This window comes from Mesoplodon densirostris, chromosome 2 (assembly GCF_025265405.1).
Source record: "Mesoplodon densirostris isolate mMesDen1 chromosome 2, mMesDen1 primary haplotype, whole genome shotgun sequence".
Classification (NCBI taxonomy): domain Eukaryota; kingdom Metazoa; phylum Chordata; class Mammalia; order Artiodactyla; family Ziphiidae; genus Mesoplodon; species Mesoplodon densirostris.
Window position 1 is genome coordinate 67,229,298 of NC_082662.1, and position 18,194 is coordinate 67,247,491.

General features: G+C 35.9%; 1 protein-coding gene across 1 annotated transcript in view; it reads right to left on the reverse strand.

Moving 5' to 3' along the window:
• Positions 1 to 18,194, reverse strand: part of SLC44A5 (solute carrier family 44 member 5) — a 194,008-nt gene that overhangs the window by 57,727 nt on the left and 118,087 nt on the right. Inside the window, exon 3 of the mRNA XM_060119582.1 lies at positions 15,171 to 15,255. Coding sequence (XP_059975565.1) covers positions 15,171 to 15,255 — 85 coding nt within the window. The remainder of the gene's footprint in view (positions 1 to 15,170; positions 15,256 to 18,194) is intronic.

Genomic DNA, 18,194 nt, shown 5'->3' on the forward strand with positions numbered 1-18,194 from the left:
GATAGCAAGGGCTTTTGTGGGATTGGGTACACCAGTCTACAGCCCTTCATATTCTGGCATTGTAAAAGCCCATGCCTGACAGTCAGCTTCCCACCAGTTCATGCTGTAGTGAAATCTAACAGCTAATACAACATTCCTATCCCATACGGGGCAGAGGTCTCCCTGGAAAAACTGAGCTACTAACACAGAAACAGAGCAAATTCAAACAAGCGACCCAATGCTTTCTTTAGTAAAAGTGGATAACCAAGTAGCATCAGGAGTTTAAGAGAAATCAGAATAGGAAAGAGAAAGACTAAAGTAAACAAACAAAAACTGATGCCGGATGAAATAAAAATAATTCAGGGTACAGGAGGGACCTTAAAATTTTTTTCAGAGTAATTCAAGCAGATTAGTCATACATAAAAATACTATGTTATTCGAGGAATAAATAGGAAACAAGAGGGCTTTAAGAGATTTAAAGTATGATTACCAAAATTTTAAAATCAAAAGCAGAGCTGGAAAAAAATTTATAAATCTCCTAGAATACAGAATAAAAAATCATAGATGGAAGATATAAGGAAAAAAAAAAAAGAGGTATGGAGACTAATCCAGGAGGTCCAAGGTATGACTAACAGAGTTCCCAGAAGACAACCAATAAAATGGAAAGAATGAAAACAGCAAAGAAATAACTGAAGAAAAATTTTCAGAGCTGATGAGAGTCATAGTTCTTTAGAATGAAAGGACCCCCATTGAGGCCTGAACAAAAAGAATATTTTTTAAGAAAGACCTACATCAAATTGTGGGATTTCAGAACACCAAGAGTAAAGAAACGATTTTAAATGTTTTCCCAGAGGAAAAAAGTCACCACAAGGTATGTGAATCAGACTAGCATTAGACACATGGGATGCTAAAAACAATGGAACAGTATCTTCAAATTTCTCACAGGAATTGTCTTTCAAGTTACACTTCTAAAGCTAGACCATCAGTCAACTGTAAAGAGGGAGAAGAAAAACATTTCCAGGGACTTCTCAAATTTACTTCCTGTGCTTTCTCTTCTTAGGAAGATAATCAAGAATGCTCTCCCTCAAAACAAGGGTGTTGACAAAGAAAGAAGACAAGTTAGGATATAGAAAATGGTACATGGGACGTGCTTACACTAAAATATATATATATATATTTCTTGTTTATCTGAAATTGAAAATTAACTGAGCATCCTGTGTTTTTATTTGCTAAATCTGGCACCTCTAGAAGCGGGACCCAATCTAATGAGGTAGATAAGTCCCAGAATTAAGGCTATGCAGTAGGCCTAAAATTTACCTGGTCCTGAGTGGAACAAAAGGACAGAAGTTCTACAAGGCAGGTGTTCAGAGAAGAGGGAGCCTCTGAAAAATAGTGTGATTGGAATGGTAGACAAACTTATAGTCCTGATAAAGACTATTCAAGAAAAACTTGGCTGACAAATAAAACATTATACAAGAATGTCATTGCCCTATGTTGAAATAAACTAAAATGTAGCATGATGCTAAGCTGCAAATAAAGTGTAAGATTTGGCTTTGATATCAGGGACACAGTAGAAATGAAAATGTAATGGCCAGACAGTGACTAAACTTCACATAGTTATTACAAAGTAAAAGTCTTATTTCCAACTTCTAGAATCAACCTACCAACAGAACATGAAAGATTCTGATGAAGTTGCAGAACTGAACTTTATAACAAACTTGATCATGTGAAGGGTAAATATAGAAAGTGGAATGGAAAGGAAAGATGGAGAGAAGGGTAGTGGGGATAACATCCTCCTCTTATATAAAGAGGAGTCGAGATACTGACAAAAGTTAGTGGAACAAGAATTCGAAGCTCAGTATACCATTTAAAGTCACAAAAGTAAACTATAAGAAAATCTGAAGGCAATAATTTAACCATTAAGCATGGAACGAGGAGGGAGAACAGGAAAACAGATAATGTAAATTAGTTAAATCTTCATGTTTCATAGCAGGCTATCAATGGATACTATCTAAAATTAATAAAGTACAAAATGAAAGAATAAACATATGATTTAAAGTTATGCAAAAAACTGCCAGAAGAACTAAGAGCAGTGTTATGGACTGAATGTGTTCCCCCAAAAGTCATATGTTAAAATCCTAACCCCCAAAGTGATGGTATTAGGAGGTGGGGCCTTTGGAGGTGCTTAGGTCAGGAGGGTATAGCCCTCGTGAATGGAATTAGTGCCCTTATAAAAGAGACTTCAGAGAGCTCTCTCATCCCTTCCTCCATTTGAGGATACAGAATAAAGATGGCAAACCAGGGAATGGACCCTCACCAAGAACCTGACCAAGCAGGCACCTAATCTTGGACTTCTAGGCCCAAGGATTGTGAGAAATAAATTTTTGTTGTTTACAAGCTACCTAGTCTATGGTATTCTGTTATAGCAGCCTGAACTGACTAAAACAACCAGGAGAAGGAGAGATTATCTTTCTGGAAAGAAACCTCCTAAGACAGGAGACCATTGTTTTTATTGTTTTTATTATAAGCTCTTCATTATTGTTTGGTTTATTTTCATAGGCATATATTATTTTGATATAGATTTTAAAAATTAAACCAAGTAATAGATCTGGGCTTGTAGTATGTTCAGTCAAACAGATTTGTGAGACCTCCTTGCCATTTTATAAGTGTTTCTTCAGTGAATTGAAGACAAAGTTATTATTGCTTCACTTAATTGCTTCACCAAATTGATGCAAAACTTAAATAGAAGAGCTTTGTTCTCTTAATCTTTCCTGTTTCCCTATCTGAAACTCATACTAGGAAGATGGGTATTTTGGTCTGTCTAATCTGGCAATTGGGCTGCATCAGACAACGTTCAAAGTTGTTTTAACCCAAACTTTATAAGCTGAAGTTTTTGTAGTAGCCAAAAGGTGGCATCAAAATCAATCGAGTTCTTGCTTTTTAGTAGAAATCCCAAAGAAAAGGATCATACCCAAGTATCATGAATAACTTCCCTGCAACTCAAAATGCAGAGAAAGTTACACATGTCAACAAAGCACTCCATTTTCCTTTAAGTCTGTTTTATCTGCTTTGACATTTCAGAAAACTCTCAGTGTTTCCCCTAGTGTCCTTTTGGTTAGGCATAGACAAAGCACAGACTGACCAAATTCTATCCTAAACACTATCACACCATCTCTAAGCATGGGATTTTAAGCTCAGTTAAGGAATGTTTTTTAGAGTTGAGAATCAAAGGGTTGCTCTAAGCACATCATGACACTAATGAGTACAAACACTGTTACAGCCTAACAAGTATGTCCTGGACTCAGTTGTTTTGTAGTGCCTAACCTGCTTTACACATTCTCACAGAGATGCATTTCATTTACAGATGAAAATATATACACACACAATTTTTTTTAATTTAATGGTACTTTTTACCAGTTTATGTTCAAGGTTTTAAGGACTAGATTAAACGTGGAACATGGAAAACCAATTTCACTGCAACTCTACCAATATGCAGCCTAAAGAACACAGAATTTGGGGTTAGAACATGTTACTTTTGCCATTTAGTAGTCAGCTGACCCTGAGTGCATACTTTAACCTATCTGAATTTGCTTCCTAATTTTCTAGATGAGAGCAGTAATAATGGCACCACTTAGCAGTGCTAATAGGAGGATCTGATAAGAACTTTACACTGACCTCCAACTGGAGCAAATAACTGTCTTTTCTGTGCTACCCGTTTATTCTGATTCATTTAACAGTGAATCTACTGAGCCCCTACTATAATGAAGTGCTGAGGATACAACAGCAAAACAGAGAACGTCCCTGATCTCAAAGAACTTTGGCTCTAGTAGAGGAAAATAAACAAGTGAAATTAATAACCAGGATAAATTCAAGTAGTGATAAGTACCCAAGACAATAAACCAGGGTCTTGTGCCAGAAAGTAACTAGAGAAAGTGGGGGTGAGTGTAATGTTTCAGATGGGATTGTAAGCATTATTCTTCAGATAGCACATTCTGCGAAACACACTAGATTGAAATCCATGGATTTCTCTTTTTTTTTTGTCCAGTTCCTAGTTTAATTTTTTTCCACTTTTATTGAGAATATACTTGACATGTAACACTGTATTAGTTTAAGGTATACAGCATAATGATTTGATATATGTATATATTGAGAAATAATTACCACAATAAGTTTAGTTAACATCTATCACTTCATATAGCTACAAATTTTTTTCTTGTGATGGGAACTTTTAAGATCTATTCTCTCAGCAACTTTCAAATATACAATATAGTATTGTTAATTATAGTCACCATGCTGTACCTTCCATCCCTAGAAACTTATAACTGGAAGTTTGTACGTTTTGACCACCTAAACCCCTTTCCCACACCCCACATCTCCCACTTCTGGCAACCGCCAATCTGTTCTGTTTCTATGAGTTCATTTTTTTTTTAGATATCACATAGCGTAATAGCCTCAGGGTCCATCCATATTGTCACAAATGGCAGGATTTCCTTCTTTTTTCCTGCTGATTTAATTTATTTGTATAAAATCACATTTTCTTCACCCATACACCCATCCAGTGAGACTTAGTTTGTTTCTAGGACTTGGTTATCATAAGCAATGTTGCAATGAACATGGGGATGCAGATATCTGTTCAAGATCATGATTTAATTTCTTTTGGATATATACCCAGAAGTGGAATTACTGGATCATGTGGTAATTCTATTTTTAACTTTTTTAGGATCTCCATACTGTTTTCTATAGTGGCTGCACCAAGTTACATTCCCACCAGTAATGCACAATAATTTCTCCACATCCTTGCCAACACTTGTTTTCTCTTGTCTTTTTTGATGATAGCCATTTTAATCAGGTGGTAACTCATATGGTTTTGATTTGCATTTTCCTGATGATTAGTGATGTTGAACACCTTTTCATATATCTGTTGGCCATCTATATGTCTTCTTTGGAAAAATGTCTATTCAGATCCCCTGCCAATTTTTTAATCATTTGTTTCATTGTTTGGTTTTTTACTGTTGAGTTACATGGGTTCTTTATAAATTTGGGGTATTAATCCCTTATCAGATGTATGATTCACAAATATTTTCTCCCATTCCATAGGCTTCCTTTTCATTTTGTTGATGGTTTCCTTTGCTGTGCAGAAGCTTTTTAGTTTGATGTAGTCCCACTTGTTTATTTTGCCTTTTCCTACCTTTGCTTTTGGTGTCAGATCCAAAAGATTATTGCCAAGATCGATGTCAGGGAGCTTACTAGGAGTTTTACAGTTTCAGGTCCTAATTCAAGTCTTTAATCCATCTTGAGTTGATTTTTGTTTATGGTGTAAGATGGAAGTGGTCCAGTTTCGTGGCTTTGCATGTGGCATTCCAGTTTTCCCAACACCATTTATTGAAGAGAATATCCTTATTGTATATTCTTGGTTTCTTTGTCATAAAGTAATTGACCATATTTCTGTGGCTTTATTTTGGGGCTCTCTAATATGTTCCATTGAACAATGTGTCATAATTCTCTTTTCTATTTTTTGAAAGAGTTTGAGAAGGACTGTTAATTCTTCTTTAAATGTTTGGTAGAGTTTATCAGTGAAGTCATTTGGTCCTGGACTTTTCTTTGTTGGGAGGTTTCTGGTTACTGATTCAATCTTCTCACTAGTAATTGGCTTGTTCAGATTTTCTGTTTCTTCATGATTCAGTCTTGGCACGTTGTATGTTTCTAGGATTTATCCATTTCTTCTAGGCTGTCCAGTTTCTTGGTATATAATGGTTCATAGTAGTCTCTTATGATCCTTTGTGTTTGTGTGGTATCAGATGTCTCCTGTTTCATTTCTGAATTTATTTAAGTAGTCTCACCTTTTTTCTCAATGAGTCTAGCAAAAGGTTTGTCAATTTTATGTTTTCAAAAAAACAGTTGGTAGTTTCATTTATCTTCCCTATTGCTTTTTTTAAACATCTTTATTGAAGTATAATTGGTTTACAATGTTGTGTTAGTTTCTGCTGTATAACAAAGTGAATCAGCTATATGTATGTATGTATGTATGTATGTATATATATATATATATATATCCCCTCTCTTGCACCTCCCTCCCACCCTCCCTATCCCACCCTTCTAGGTGGTCACAGAGCACCTAGCTGATCTCCCTGTGCTGTGCAGCTGCTTCCCACTAGCTATCTCTTTTACAGTTGGTAGTGTATATATGTCAATGTCACTCTCTCACTTCATCCCAGCTTACCCTTGCCCCTCCCCATGTTCTCAAGTCCCTTCTCTACATCTGCATATTTATTCCTGTCCTGCCCCTAGGTTTGTCAGAACCTTTTTTTTTTTTTTTTAAGATTCCACATATATGTGTTAGGATATGGTATTTGTTTTTCTCTTTCCGACTTACTTCACTCTGTATGACAGACTCTAGGTCCATCCACCTCACTAAAAATAACTCAATTTAATTTCCTTTTATGACTGAGTAATACTCCATTGCATATATGTGTCACATCTTCTTTATCCATTCATCTGTCGATGGACACTTAGGTTGCTTCCATGTGCTGGCTATTGTAAATAGTGCTGCACTGAACACTGGGGTACATGTCTCTTTTTGAATTATGGTATTGTCAGGGTATATGCCCAGCAGTGGGATTGTTGGGTTATATGGTAGCTCTATTTTTAGTTTTTTAAGGAACCTCCATACTGTTCTCCAGAGTGGCTGTATCAATTTACATTCCCACCAACAGTGCAAGAGGGTTCCCTTTTCTCCACACCCTCTTCAGCATTTATTGTCTGTAGACTTTTTGGTGATGGCCATTCTGACCAGTGTGAGGTGATACCTCATTGTAATTTTGATTTGCATTTCTCTAATGATTAATCTCTATTTCATTTATTTCCACTCTGATCTTTGTCATTTTCTTCGTTCTACTAACTTTGGGCTTATTTTGTTCTTTTTCTAGTTCCTTTAGGTGCAAAATTAGGTTGTTTACTTGAGATATCTCTTGCTTCTTAATGTAGTTGTTTATCGCTATGAATTTCCCTCTTAGAATTGCTTTGCTGTGTGCCATATGCTTCCTATGTTATGTTTCCAATTTCATTTGTCTCAAGATACTCTCTAATTTCCCTTTTGATTTTTTCTTTGACCCATTTGCTTAGTGACAAGTTGTTTAATCTCTACATATTTGTTAATTTTCCAGTTTTCTGAATTAATTTCTAGTTTCATACCATTTTGGCAGGAAAAGATGCTTGATATGATTCCAGACTTTTTACGTTTATTAAAACCTATTTTGTGGCCCAACACATGATTTATCCTGAAGAATATTCCATGTATTTGAGAAGAATGTGTATTCTGTTGGTTTTAGATGGAATGATCTGTAAATGTCTGTTGAGTCTATCTAGTCTAACATGTAATTTAGACCAATTCTTCCTTATTAATTTTCTGTCTGGATGATCTAACCATTGATGAAAGTGGGGTATTGAAGTCCCCAACTATTATTATATTGCTGCCTAATTTTTCCCTTCAGATCTGTTAATATTTGCTTTATACATTTCAGTGCTTTTAAGTTGGGTACATATATATAAATGTTATATCCTCTTGTTGGATTGACCCCTTTATAATTATATAATAATCTTCTTTGTCACTTATTAGAGTCTTTGCCTTAAAGTTTATTTTGTCTGCTATAAATATAACTACCTCTGCTTTCTTTTGGTTTCCATTTGCATGGAATATGTTTTCCATCCCTTTGCTTTTATTCTATGTCTGTGCATAAAGCTTAAGTAAATCTCTGGTAGGCAGTATATAGTTGAGTCTTATAGTTGAGTCTTGTTTTATTATTCATTCAGCCACTCTGTATCTTCAGATTGCATCATTTTACCATTTACATTTAAAGTAATAATTGATAGGTGGGACTTACTATTGCCATTTTATTCATTGTTATCTGGCTGTTTTGCAGTTCTTTTGTTCTTTTCTTTGCTTGCTCTCTTCCTTTGTGATTTGATGACCTTCTGTAGTAGTATGCTTAGATTCCTTTTTTTTTTTTTTTTACCTTTTGTGTATCTACTATAGGTTTTTGCTTTGTGGTTACCACAAGGCTTACATAAAACATATTACAGCAGTCTATTTTAAGCCGATAACTTAATGCAGATGCATACTAAAGTTCTACATTTTTATTCTCCCCCCAACATTTCATGTGTTTGATGTCACAATTTGCATCTTTTCACCTTGTGTATCCATTAATAAGTTACTGTAGTTATAGTTATTTTTACTACTTTTGTCTTATAACCTTCATACTAGATTTATAAATGATTTACCCACCACCATTATAATTTTAGACTATTCTAAAATAGAGCTTAATTATGTATTTTCTTTTACCAGTGATATTTTTACTTTCATATGTTTATCCTGTTACTAATTAGCATCCTTTCATTTTGGCTTGAGGAAGTCCCTTTAACATTTCTCATAAGACCAGTATGAACTCTATCAGCTTTTGCTTGTCTGGAAAACTCTTTATCTCTCCTTCAATTCTGAAGGATAATTTTGCTGGATAGAGTATTCTTGGTTGGCAGTTTTTATTCTTTCAATATATATATCATTGAATATATCATTCTACTGCCTTCCGGCTTGGAAAGTCTCACTGAAAAGTCTGCCTGTGGTCTTACAGAGGTTTCCCTTATATGTAACAAGTTGTTTTTCTCTTGCTGCTTTTAAGATTCTGTCCTTGTCTTTAACTTTTGACAGTTTAATTATAATATTTCTTGCTATGAGTTTCTTTGGGTTCATCTTATTTGGAACTTTCTGTGCTTCCTGGATTTGGATGTCTGCTTGCTTCCCCAGGTTAGGGAAGTTTTAAACCATTATTTCTTTGAAGAAGCTTTCTGTCCCTTCTCTCTTTCTTCTCCTTCTGGGATCCATATAACATAAATGTTGATTGACTTGACAGTGTCCCATAAGTCCCTTAAGCTATCTATGCTCTTTTTCAGTCTTTTTTCATTTTGCTCCTCTGATTGGATGAATTCTACTGCCCTATCTTTGAGTTTGCTCATTCTTTCTTTTGCTTATCTAGTCTGCTGTTGAACCCCTCTAATGAATTTTTCAGTTCAATTTTTATATTCTTCAGCTCTGTGATTTCTGTTGATACTTTACCTATACTTTCTCTCTCTGTGTTGAAATTCTTATTATACTTATGCATTGTTCTCCTGACTTTGGTGAGCATCTTAATGACCTTTATTTTGAATTATATCAGGTAAATCATGTATCTCCATTTCATTAAAATCTGTTTCTAGAGATTTATCTGTTCTTTTGTTTGGAACATAATCCTCTGTTTCTTCATTTTCCTTGATTCTATGTGTTGGTTTCTGTGCATTAGATAAAACAGCTGCCTCTCTGTCTGGTTTCTTGTAGGAGATAAACCTTAATATTCACCCCAGCCCCAGCTCTTAACTGTCTCTCAAACCTTTGTGCATGTCTAAGTTGCTTTCCTTGTTCTTAGTGGCTCTTAGTAGTTGAGTAGTGCCAAGACCTGTCAGTGTCCCAAAGGGGAGGATCTCAGTCAGTGATAGATGCAGGCTGATTGGCCATGGCTCACGGGCCCAGCCACTCCGCAGCATGCGGGATCTTCCCAGACTGGGGCACGAACCCTTGTCCCCTGCATCGGCAGGCAGACTCTCAACCACTGCACCACCACGGAAGCCCAACACCAGCTTTTAAAGTACATAAATAGATCTCTTTCAGGGAAAGACTGGGAAATGAGCATTTCAGTCTGCTCCCTCTGCACTGAGTGCTGAGGGGATAGCCAGTTAAGACGTGTTTTTTAGTCTGCTACAGTTGTCCCATTTCATTGTGGGACCAATGAAATGCAAGCCCCATGGTCCACCAGAGCCAGATCAAGGGGTGTGTCCCCTGGGTGGCAGTTGCAAAAGCTTGTGCACTAGATGTGTGCACAAGTTCCTTCCAGGTAGTAAGTACAACTTGGAGCTGCCAGAGGGAGAACACAGAGACAGTGCCCACTGGCCTCCTCCAGGCTCTGGGGAAGACTATAATCATCCCCAGATGTGTGCAAATTAGAAGTCTAACCCTCATGCAGCAGCTATTGAAGTATGCAAATAGCTTTCTTTCAGGAAAAGCCTGGGAGATGGGTGTTTCTGTCTGTTCCCTCTGAGATGAGTCTGGGGGAAATAACCACGGTGAGTTAAGAACTTTTTTTGTGTGTGGTACATGGGCCTCTCACTGTTGTGGCCTCTCCCGTTGTGGAGCACAGGCTCCGGACGCGCAGGCTTAGCGGCCACGGCTCACGGGCCCAGCCGCTCCGCGGCATGTGGGATCTTCCTGGACTGAGGCACGAACCTGTGTCCCCTGCATTGGCAGGTGGACTCCCAACCACTGTGCCACCAGGGAAGCCCCAAGAACTTCTTTGTTTACAATAGTCTTATGAGTCTCATGGATGCAAGCCCTGTTGGCTTTCAGAGCTAGGTGTTTTGAGGGCCTGTCCCTTGGGTCAGAGTCTTAAAAGTTGGGGCACTAGATGTGGGGTTCAAACCTTTCATTCCTCAGAGACAGGCTGGGATTTGGGCATTTCCTCCCAATTGTATGGCACTGAGCCAGGCATGGGGTTTATGGTAAAACTGTGTCTCAGACTTTCCTACTCATGTTGATGTGGGTATTTCCTTGTTCACTTGATACGTAGGAGTCACTCAGCTAGTTTCTGGATTTCTTTCAGAGGGAATTGCTCTGTGTGTAGCTGTAGATCCAGTGTGTCCACGGGAGGAGGTGAGTTAGAAGCCTCCTGTGTTGCCGTCTTGGACTGGAACTCTCTGAAATCCATGGATTTCTTGGCTATATCCCTGAAGACTGAGATCCTTGAGAAAACTCTGTCTTGTTTCCTAGAGTGATTCCAACCTTTTGCATAGTGACTGGCCCTTTGGAGACCTCACGAATGGTGTATTATAATATTGAATATGAAAGTGCTTTGTTAAAAAAAGCACATGTAAGTTTCACCCTAATTACTGTTCTTTCATTTAATTTTTTGCATTATTATCAGAAAATTAAGGCCAGGTAGGTTGCGTCCATTGCCCAAAGGTCAACAATGGAAAGATGTAAAGTCAGGATTTGACTCTAGAGTATATTCTTTCAACAAAATGTTTTATCTCTTGTTCTTTCAAAGGGCTTTGATAAGTAAGGTAACTCATTGCCTCAGCTCATGTACTTTCAAGACTTTTAGTTTTGGACAGTTTGGAGGGAATATAAAAGTATTAGATTTTTTGGTAGAAACTTGTAATGCATAGTAATATATAAATAAGCAAATAAAATTACTCATAATTCTATTTTGTAATATCTGTCATTAATTCTTTTTCAAAATAAAAAAAGTTTAATATTCTCCTGCCTACATGCTCACTGTAAACAATTGAAACAGTTCAAGAAGGTATAAATAGCAACAAGAAAGATCTTTTAAAATGTAAAGTGGATTGTATCACTCTCTTGATGAACACCCTTCCATGGCCTTCCTGCACTTATACATAAAATCCAAATACTTTTAAAGGGCACATAGAACCACAAAATCTGACTCCTATCTGGTTCTCAGACATCTGCTCATCCCACTCCCCTTTTTCTTTGCTACACTCCAGCCTCCTGGGCTTCTTTCTGTTCCTGGAATATCATAGGCTCATTCCTGCCTCAGGACCTTTGCCCTTGTCTCTGGCTTTAAAGCTCTTACCAAGGCTTTTGAAAGGCTGCCTTCTTCCTAGCCTTCATATTTCAATTTAAAAGTCACCTCCTCATGAAAGTCCTAACCTGCCCCATGCAACCATGAGGCAGCTCATTATATACCAGTCATTCTCTATGGGGCCACCTGTTTTGTTTTTTCCTTTATAACATTTATCATACAATTTGAAATTATCTTGATTGTTTACATCTTTATTGTAATTGCCCTCTAATTGAATGTAAGCTTCATGAGTGCGGGTAGCTTGTCTATTTGTTTGCACTATAACCTCAGCCTTTAGAACACTATCAGAAACATAATAGTGACTCAGTAAACACATAAATAAAAATATAATCCCACTACCCAGAAATAATGTAGGAATGTGTATATCTGTTCATATATAGGTGTTTTTATATGTGATATTTATATATATCACAAGGCAGAATTATAATATACATAGCATTTATTATACTAAATTATATAATTATACTAAATCATGGCGTAACCTGATTTCTTGAATTAACAAAATATCATGGGCGTATTTCCATGTCAATAAATATATCTCTACTCAATCACTTTTAATGATTAAATAGTATTTTATTATATGACTGTTCCGTAACTCATTTAATCAATCTCCTATTGATAGATATTTAGGCTGTTTCCATTTTATTATTACTATTTCATAGTACCTATAACATTAGGAATGTTTATGCAAATTTCCATCAGATATGTTCTAGGAGAAAAATTGCTGAATCAAAAAGAACATACAAATTTCATAAATACTTAATAAAATGTGATAAATATTATCATATTTCACTACCACCAGTAGAAAATAAGATGTCTTTTTTTCCCCTCATTCTGGTCAACCCTGGAAATTTTAATTTTTTTAATTTATTTGACAACTTAATAAGCTAAAGTAATATCTCTTTATTAATTTGCATTTCTTTTTTAACTGTGGTTGATCAGCACTTTCTGTTATTATTGGCTATTATTTCATGTTATTTCCTGTTTATTACTTTTGCCAACTTCTACACTGAATGATCACCTTTTTCTTTTTTGATTTTATAAAAGTAGTTCATATAATAAAGCTACTGACCCACTGTCAGGTATACATGTTGAAAAAATTTCTTTTTCCTGAATTTCCACTTATCTTTTAACTTTGTATACCACTTTGTGGGTTAAAGTGGGATTACTTTGTATCATACTTTAAAATTTTTGTTAAATTTTCTGGCTTTGGGGTCACGTTTAGAAAAAGCTTCTTTACTCCATTATTCTATTAACATGCCCATGCATTTTCTTCCGTTACTTTTTGGTTGTATGTTTTATATACAATATTTCAGTATTCATGTTTCAGTATTCATTTTGGTATAATGTATGAGATAAATATCCAATTTTATTTTATATTCATGAATGTCATTTCAGTTAACTCAATATCACTTATTTAATAATCTACTCTTTGGCTACTGACTTGGAATCCCATCTTTATCACATTCAAAATTGATATTTGTAATTGTATTTATTTCTTTCTGCTAGTTCTATGATAATTTCCACTGTTTTAAGGATTGAAATCTGATATTTTCATAAATATTTTCACTTACTACTAAAAACTTTCAGAATCATTTAAAGTAACTTTTTAAGTTTTCAAATTAATACACATTTATATAAGAATTAAAACAATTGAGAGGCTTAAAATATATATATTTTAGAATACAATAGGTGGTTTGTAAACAAGTATATAAATTTACCAAATGATAATTGTGGTATGAGAAATCAGAGAGGAAAAAGAGCATATTTTTCAACAAACTATTCTGAGATCAACTGGCACTGCAACTGGAAAAAAAGAAAGTTTGATTCTTCATTCCATACACAAAAATAAATCCCAAGTGCATTAGAAATTTATAACTTCTAATAAACCATAGACATACTAGAGAAATATAGCTAAATGTTATTTTCAGGAGAAGGAAGGCAATTATAACCATGACACAAAATCCAGAAACTATAAAGAAAATTAACATAATCAATTCTTAAAAATATAAACATACATTTTTAATGGCTCCATTATATTTTATTAAATACATGGGCCATAATTTACTACCATCCACATATTGTTAGATATCTGTATAGTTTCCAATATACTGTTATTGTAAATAATACTTTAAAGAACATGTCTGTTACACTAGGATTGTCTTTGAATGATCTTTATGTACTGAAATTTGTGGTATCCCATTTTTGTTGGAAATAAGTGGGTCATTGGCTTAGGTCTGGGAAACATTGTTACAGAGGCCCTTTTAAAAATAGCCTATTTTAAAGAACTAGAGATTTAGAGATTTGTGTGATCTTTTTACCACTTGGTGCTTTCTTTGTCCTTCATAGTGTGAAGGTTTTGTTGGCAATGTCTAGGAGCTTTTGAGTTACTGAGGTTAAGATAAGAATTACCATCCTAGATCAGAATTTAGTCTAGTTGTCTCTAACAGGCACTGAGGACCTTTTGTAGATGTCAGTTTACCCGCCATAAACTCAACCTGACATGATTAAGGATTTACCCCCCAACCTCGACCAAATTTCTGGTTTCTCTTGATTGTCCATAATAATTCTACTCCGTGTGTGTTGTTAACCTTTTCCTAAACCTATTTTTTAAATCTGTTTCTCTCTTGGAATAGTAAGCTCCTAGTTATGGGTGGGCAATATGGGGACACAATAGAAATATTCCGAGACTCCTTTTTGCTGTTTTCGATGGTAGAGAGCGCTGCTGTTGCCTTGGTTTCTTACCCTTTCAATACCAACTTTTATAGAAACTGATTTGAAGAACCAGGGTATTGAGTTAAATACCTGAGTAAAAACTCAGGTATTACCAGAAAAGAAATGGACCAGTGAGAAAGGAGAAAAAACTTTCTAAAAATATGAAATCCATGTTTCTGTTTTGTTTTTTCTTTATGATGAAGAAAGAAAACTTGCTTTCAGAAGTGAAAACTTCTGTTATAATTAACATTAGAAAGGAATTTAATGGAACATTCTCCCTTGTTTGTTTCAGCTACTCAGGGTCATTGTCAGCAGCAGGCTAGTTGTCTTGAAAAGCTGGCCTGCCACTCATTGAAGACTTTCTAGGTGTGCCCCTCACTTTGAAAGGTGGAGTGATTTATCAGTAGACACTGTGGCAAAAACAATTCTAACAACTGCACTGTCTAGCTTTTTAGCAGCTCCTCCGAACTCAGCCTTCCAATAGCCCATTTCATAAGGCATTTTAAAATATGGCTTCTGATAAAATCACTGGTCCAATTCACCCAGTACAATTATATTTTTACTAAGCAGAGTCTTCATTTGTTCTAATAAAATGCTGCAGAACAATGACATCTTGTCTTAAGTCATATAGTATGAAACATCCCACCTGCTTATAAACTGTCTCTGGGGAAAAGGGGAGGGAAGTCCTTTTTTATGAACTTCAATCCTCTTATGAGTAGGATTAATGCGAAAGTGATTTCTAGGTTCCAGCTTAGACAGTAAAATCAGACAAAGCAAAGTGACCATACTCACTCATTGGGGGTGCCCTTTTGGCCACAAAAGTAGCCCTGGCTGTCTGTAGGATAGGCCACTCTTCTGGGATCGCCATTGACCCAGGCTGCAGGAACAAGAAAAGACAAAAAAATCAGCAACAGCTGGCTGAAGGCAGTCTGATTTGAGAAATTAGAATGCACCATTGCAACACACTAACCTCTCCCCTCAATCACAAAAGATTATTGATTTTCTTAAAAGAGTAATTTCTTAATGAAAAGTAAAATAAAATATGGATGAATCAGTCAGAAAGCACATTTCTTATTCTCTCAGGATTCATCTGGGTTGTAGCCAAAACATGAGGTAATGCACTTAGAAAATGACATTTATTAAAATGTGAATTAGAGGGCACACTACAAATTCTTGGGTGGCAAGAAGTCACTTTTGCTAGGGCTCAAAACTAAATGACTTCATAGCAGAGCTAATAAATTTGCAGTACATATTATGATGCAATTCTTTTGGGTTATACATAAGTGAAGACCATTACAAAAAATTCAAAGGAGTGGAACTATAATACCCAATTCAAATTGGGTATTTATGATTTCTTTATGATTTCTTATGACACTGTAAAGGCGAACAGTAGCAACTTCAGAAGTAACACATAATAAAAATTCACTGTACACACATTTTGTCTGATAATCTCAAAGCTGCCTATAAATATCAAGTGTTTTCAAACTTCATAAATTAAAGATTTGGCTCTGTTTTCTCTGAAGATGCTGGGTGGGCTCTACCTCATACAAACTCATCGCCCCTATATACTTATCGGCTAGACTAGAGAACCACACAAAGCAATATACATTAGCTAAATTGGGCAATACTCCCTAATTCTAACTAAATGTTTCTAATTTCTCTAATTTGATTAATACGTTTCCTAAAAATCTGGGAAATTTATTGGTCACCTAATGCTTGCCTCTGCATATGGAAAACATATCTCTTTGTCCTTTCCTTCTTTTAACATTTCCAGCTATCTCCTTACCCACACTTAATGGATTTGACAGTTCATTTTACAATTCAATCACTCTTATGTACATGGCCTGTGTGACTTGGGAAGATAAAAATAAATCAATTCTGAATGAGAATTTTAATATGGAAAAGACACTTTTCTCAATAATTTTTCTCATCCATCCAAGCCTTTCCTTTTAGTATCCGAGTACCCAGAAAAGTCTCCTTTGTCTAATTCTTTTTCCAATGTCATAGAGGCATTGACAGTTTCATCTTCTAATACCTTCTTATAAAATCTGACTCATTCGGACAGTTCTCTGCTGCCATATGCTCCCATCTTTATTTCCCAAGATAAAGAAAGTGGACTATAAATAAGGCATTTAAATGACATCTAAGTGTTCAATGTATAATGTCTCCAGGCACTATTTTATTAAATTCATTTTTATATCTTAGTTTGTCAGATACCTAAGAGTTCTAATTTTACCTGACTCTATACTCTGTAATATGTTTCTTTTAACTTTATCCCAAAATGGTTTATTCATTTTCTATACAATTATTAATTCAAAATGGGCACCTGAAGAAACATTTGGATTGCTAGGTTTGCTACGTAATATTTTTATGACCCTGAACAAGTCACTTAAATGCTTTAGTCTTGGCTTTCCAATTTGTTACTAAAAAAAATGGGTATAATAATACCCAGCCCCAAAGAATGTTGAGGATATGAAAGAAAATAAAGAAAGTGGAATGCCTAATATGGTGCTTGATGTGCAATATGGACTCAGTAATGATAGTTCCTGTCTTATTTGGGTTTCACAGAAACCATACACTGAGACAAGGACTTTGATACACGTAGTTAATTTGGGAAGTGATTAAGTGGGGGCGAAGAGAGTGAGACAGGGAAGGGAGCAAAGCCAATAAAGTGCATGTTAACGAGTGAGATACTGCTTTGGGTGAGGTGACTCCACACTGCTGGGGACCTTCTGAGGAACCATGGAGAACATCTGCCCATGTTGCCATATCAGTGGGCATGATAAAACTCTCTGCCATAGCTGCAAGCAAACTTGGAAGGACTGAGGGGATATGGGGTGGGGCATCAGCAACACTTGCTGTAGTTTTTTTTTTTTTCATGATCAATCATTCAGCTAAATATCTTACTAAATGACAGCTCTGTGTCCTGTACTACAAGTCAATACCAGTATAGTTTATGACAGAATTCTCAACAAACACATGAAAAGGAGACAATAAAGTTTGTAGAAGGCTTGGAGAAGAGGTGGGACCTGGAAAAGACTAGAAAATGATGAAGATTTGAGAAGGAATCTGGAAGGTGACAAGAGTAGGGAAAGAATTATAGATTGAGGAAACAGTATAATAATAAGAGCTTCAATTTACTAATTGCTTACATGTATCAAATACTATGCTAAATATATTATATCCATTTCTCATTTGAGTCTCACAATAACTCTATAAAGTAGATATTTTCACCTCTGATATTATTTGCAGCTCAGAGTTTTATTTACTTCTCAAGATCCCCCAGGTTTTAAGTGGCATAAACAGGGTTTGAACTTAGGAGTGTTGCTCTCTAGGGCTCATGCTTTAAACATTAGACTATAGTCACTATACTGTTGACTACTAAACGATAGATTAGGAATGATCTTGTTAACACTGGAAATCACAAGGATATCAGCTAAATGAGGATGAGCAGTATGTTAGACACATATGGTAGGAAAGGAGATAACACAGGTAATTTTGGAGCCTCTGCCACCTGTAAAGAAGAGCTTTGTACTTGTCAGGAGAAGGAGAGAGTCTGGTTGACAGGGATCTGATGCCCAAGACAAAGGAGAGGAAGATGAACATGGAAGTGTCAAGGGAAGAGCTCTCCTTCTTGATTTTGTAATTTTGAATTATGGCAGGTGGCTGTTTACTAAGCTGCTGCTACACTTCTCCACGTATCCTCTGGCGCAGAAGTTTTGCTGCATATACTCTGTGTTTGAGCTGGAACATCAAGTCTGAGCTGAAAGCTTCAAGGGCCAGTTCAACCAAGTCACCTCAGTCAAGGGTACCTAG